We start from the raw sequence: 5,000 nt of genomic DNA, 5'->3' as shown, positions 1-5,000 counted from the left end.
CAGCTGCAGGCGCTACATCTGACAAAGCTGATCACCTCTATTGATCTGAGCCGTATTGATCGTCAGGAGGAGTGGAAGGCCACACATCCTTCCTGCCTGCCTACAGTCTCACACCACTCACGGTTTTACTTCCTCAGGAGACAATGTTTCTGCTTCATAGAGGAGAGCAGAGGGCACTACTCAAGCACCACACACACATTCTGTACCAGACTACCATGTGCGATGGGAAATCAAACATCCTCGATTTCTGCTGAGCTTCAATTCCTCTCTGGTGACATTTCACCAACTTGAGATTCTGATGACATCCTAGCAACATCCTGGGTACCGTACCCTAGCAACGTCCTGGATATCATCCTAGCAACATCCTGGATCTTAAGTTGGTGAAATTTCACCATGTGATGGGTTTTCCGAAAATCCCATCACAGATCAACAATGTGAAACAGCCAGATTTCAGGGGGTGAAATAAGTGGAAATGGTTGTCATTAATGACACACACATTTTACTACTTATTGTTTTGGTGAAACTCAGTGGGTTTAAAAACTTGAATTGGGTCAGTATTGGAGATTTCAGATGATCTCATAGTGGAAATTAGTGTGGACATGGTACTCGTAAACCAAAGCCAATTCAAGAGGAAAATGAAGTGAAGTTTTATCAGCAAATGTTTGGATCCATTCTGTAAGTTTTAAAAACTGGACTCCTTAAATCCCTTGAAAAGCTCAGAACAGTCATGTGACAAGGATGGAGTGCTCCTGAAACAGGAAGTATTGGACGCTCGTGGACTGCTGACATGGAAAGCGCATTCGCATTCGTAAAAGGAAGTGATGCATGAGTGCGTGAGGACTACAGGTGCCTGCTCACCTTCCTCGATGACGCGGCCCTTGTCGTCCAGCATGCCCTGCACCTCGCAGCCGCGCACGTACACGAGGCCCACCTGGTCCACGAACGGCTGGCGCCGGTCAAAGCGCGTGCCGTACGGCAGCATGGGCCGCACCGTCACCAGGAAACACACGTCGTGCTTACGCAGGCCTGAGGAGGAGAAGAGATTGGGGGAGAGAGGGAGAAGAGAGGAGGAAAGAGAGAGAGAGAGAGAGAGAGAGAGGGAGGAAAGAGCAAGTGGAAGTAGGAGAGTAGAAGAGGAGGAGGGGAGTAGAAAATAGAAAATAGGGTTACACCTTTGGTCAAGGAAAGTAATAATAATAAATAATAATAATACATTTTATTTAATGCGCCTTTCATGACACCCAAGGTCACTTCACAAGGTTGTAAAATCATCACATAAAAAAATAAAAAATAAATAAATACACTCCATTCAGCTGATAAGTAGGACTGAAGTCCTGTCTCCCTTCAAGTGTTAAGGGTTCTTGAGAAAGTGGTGTTCAAGCAAGTGTCTGATTTCCTATCTCAGAACAACGTACTACACCCTAGGCAGTCTGATTTCTAGAGCGGTCATTCTACCAAAACAGGCCTTTTATCAGTGACCGAAGCATTGGAAGTAGCTAAAGCCTCTGCTCAGTCATCAGTATTCATTTTACTGCACTCTGGTTGAAACGGTAAACCATGCCATTCTCCTCTCTACATTATTTGAGATACGCGACTATTATAAGTGATGCAGAACTTTACAACTGGTGTACCTCAGGGATCAATACATAGGACACTTTACATTTTACTGGTATTCCCAGCCAATACAGCTATTCATCAACAGAGAACCATCCAGCTTGGCCTAAGAGATCACAGTCAAGATTATTTTCTTCCATGATTCCTCATTTCAGTGACGATTTACCTAATGCTCTTTGTTCTAGAAACAAAGATGTGGGGTCTTAAAAGCATTTTTGAAGACTAATTCATTTTCTTTACAGTCACAGTTTGAATATATTTATGCTAACTACCATCATTCTATTATCTCCACTTAGTCAATCAACAATCAGTACTTTTAAGCGTCTGCTTAAAAACCATATACGTACAAAAACATAAGCATACTGTAGCTACCAATAGATAGCAAAAGACGCAAGATAGAAGAGGTCTGGTCAGGGCAAAGTAATGTAAAAGGAAAACGCAACAAGGAAACACCTGATTCAGCCATTACATGTGCCCACTCACAGCAGGGACTGTACAGGCACAGCAGACGATGTCCCCCTAACCAGAAATTCTACAACTCTATTAACCCCCCCTGGGGTCAACGGACGCCTTTTCGCTGAACCATTAAGCCCACACAGTCCAGGCAGATTGGAGTGATTCATCCCCGGAGAGGTCAAGGATGAGGTGAGGGCTGAACCTTCACCAGGACTAACAAGGTGTCCACGGTTTACAGGGCTGCTTGCAAGCTCGTTCCCTTGCCTTGCCTTCACAGAGAGGTGCATGCTGGGAAGGACTCACCCTCCCACTCGTTCTTGATTTGGTCGCGCACGTTGAGGTTGATGGAGATGTCGGCGCGGACGCGCGCGGGCCAGTTCTCGCCGATGTTGGGCTTGGCCACCTCCACGATGGAGAAGGACATGATGGTCTGGGCCATACGAGCCCAGCCGCCGAATACCACACCGCCATACTCCGACTGCCTGTATCACACACACACACACAGACACACAGACACACAGACACACAGACACACAGACACACAGACACACAGACACACAGACACACAGACACACAGAAAACCATTTTGGGAGTTAATGTTAGAATTTAATGTTGCATCACAGTTATCTTTAAAGCCAATTTGTAAAACCTTTTGACTGACCAATGTGTATGAATTTTGCTGAAAAAAATAATTGTTTTGCTAATTCATTGCCTACTCACTCCTGTTATATTTAATTTATAGTTTTTGTTGTTTATGTGTAATTGTTTGGTTCCCTCTCCCTTTAATAATGATTTCATTATGCATCACAGAGTGGACACTGTAAATGGCCATGCAGTTTAGTGTGTGTGTGTGTGTGTGCGTGCGTGTGTGTGTGTGTGTACACAATAACAGTAATTCAGTCTCAGCTGCTGCGGGCATACCATGGCTTCATCCTGGACACCACGTCCTCGATGTCCTGCCTGATCTCGTAGGTGGACTCCAGACGGAACAGGTTGAAGTTCCGTAGCAGGTAGTCATGGAGAGTCAGGAACTGCAGGTTCAGCTTCGGCAGAGCTAAGCAACCTGGACACATGCAAACGCACGCATAAAACACACACACACACACACACAAACAAATAAATAAATAAGCCTCCATATGCCACTGACATTCCCTCACACATGCATACACTCTAAAATACTCCCCCATATACACATACACACACACGTTTTTTACATCAGGCTCTTACAGCGTGACTGAAGGCTTGAGTATGACAGTGCTTTAGTAGGCGTGCGGGCCTGCTGTGCCTTATCGGCTGAGTAAACCCATCAAAGTTGAGTTTAAACAGGATCTCTGGCCCGCACTAACAGCAATGCTTCTCTACACTCCGCTCTCTCGACACACACACACACACACACACACACACACACACACACACACACACACACACACACACACACACACACACACACACACACACACACACACACACACACACACACACACACACACACACACACACACACACACACACACACACACACACACACACACACACACACACACACACACACACACACACACACACACACACACACACACACACACACACACACACACACACACACACACACAGCGGCTTAAATGGAGCCAGGGTGTCAATGGCGCAGAACAGTTTTAGCCCGATAAGGATCTGCCTCTTGAAACCTGAAAGAGGATGAATGAGAGACTTTGTGTATGTGTGTAAGTGTGTGCATGTGTGTATGTGTGTGTGTGTGTGTGTGTGTATGTGTGTGTGTGTGAGTGCGTATGTGTGCATGTGTGTGTCAGAGAGAAAGATAAATTGTGTGTAGCTGACTGATGCAGAAAGACTAGAGAGATAAGAGATACTGAGGACAGACGATGTGTGAGTGAGTGCATGTGTGTGTGCCTTCATTCAAGTTACAGTACGAACACTTAGCTTTGCGTGTGTGCTTTGCTGGAGAGGTTCTGGATGTGACTTTGTGTTTGTGTGTAAGTGTGTGCATGTGTGTGTGTGTGTGTGTGTGTGTGTGTGTGTGTGTGTGTGTGTGTGTGTGTGTGTGTGTGTGTGTGTGTGTGTGTGTGTGTGTGTGTGTGTGTGTATTCTTAGATGTTCTGGATCTGAATGTGTAATCCTGGTGGTGTGTGTGTGTGTGTGTGTGTGTGTGTGGGTGGGTGCGCGCATGTGCATGTGTTTGTGTGTATTCTTAGAGAGATGTTCTGGATCTGAGCGTGCCATTCTTGTGGTGTGTGTGTGTGTGTGTGTGTGTGTGTGTGTGTGTGTGTGTGTGTGTGTGTGTGAGAGAGAGAGAGTGCATCTGTCCACATTCCCAGCAGAGTGGTTAAAGTGACTCAGGGTCTCCACCCACCTTCCCCAGAGTAGTACTCTGTGGGTACGATGTTCTCATCCCAGATAATCTTCTCCGTCGGGTACAGGGGCATCTGGTTGAGCTGCTCAATCTGGGAGATCCTCCGCTCGTGGCGCGACACCTGTGTGTGTGTGTGTGTGTGTGTGTGTGTGTGTGTGTGTGTGTGTGTGTGTGTGTGTGTGTGTGTGTGTGTGTGTGTGTGTGTGTGTGTGTGTGTGTGTGTGTGTGTTGAAGAGAAAAGAGTTGAAAATGGGTTAAAAAAAAATGCCTGTCCTCGTATCACCACGACAACACCCATCCTGCCCAAAAACACCACCCCACCTTGTCCAAAAAAAAGCACATCCACCAATCAAAGGATTATCCTTCTGTTCCAGAAGTACCACTACGCCCCCCCCCCCACTCCCTCACCACCCCCCCACCCCCTCATCGCCCGGGGCAACCCTGGCCGGCCGTGCGCTCTCCGCGCTCTAAAGTAGGGCACGTGGCGCGTGCCTGGCACATGGAGTCCATTCTCATCAGATAAAAGCCATTATGGGTGCGCTTGTTGTGTTTGTCATCAGCA

At 46.8% G+C, this 5,000-nt stretch overlaps 1 protein-coding gene across 1 annotated transcript in view; it reads right to left on the bottom strand.

Moving 5' to 3' along the window:
* The window catches only part of aqr (aquarius intron-binding spliceosomal factor), a 94,936-nt gene that overhangs the window by 70,848 nt on the left and 19,088 nt on the right, over window positions 1–5,000 (bottom strand). Inside the window, exons 15-18 of the mRNA XM_062522243.1 lie at window positions 4,439–4,559; window positions 2,992–3,133; window positions 2,374–2,552; window positions 859–1,026 (exon numbers count right to left, since the gene is read on the bottom strand). Coding sequence (XP_062378227.1) covers window positions 859–1,026; window positions 2,374–2,552; window positions 2,992–3,133; window positions 4,439–4,559 — 610 coding nt within the window. The remainder of the gene's footprint in view (window positions 1–858; window positions 1,027–2,373; window positions 2,553–2,991; window positions 3,134–4,438; window positions 4,560–5,000) is intronic.

The sequence above is a fragment of the Sardina pilchardus genome, chromosome 20, assembly GCF_963854185.1.
Source record: "Sardina pilchardus chromosome 20, fSarPil1.1, whole genome shotgun sequence".
Classification (NCBI taxonomy): Eukaryota; Metazoa; Chordata; class Actinopteri; order Clupeiformes; family Clupeidae; genus Sardina; species Sardina pilchardus.
Note: the sequence above shows the minus strand (reverse complement) of the source record. Positions and strands in the feature narration are given on the sequence as shown.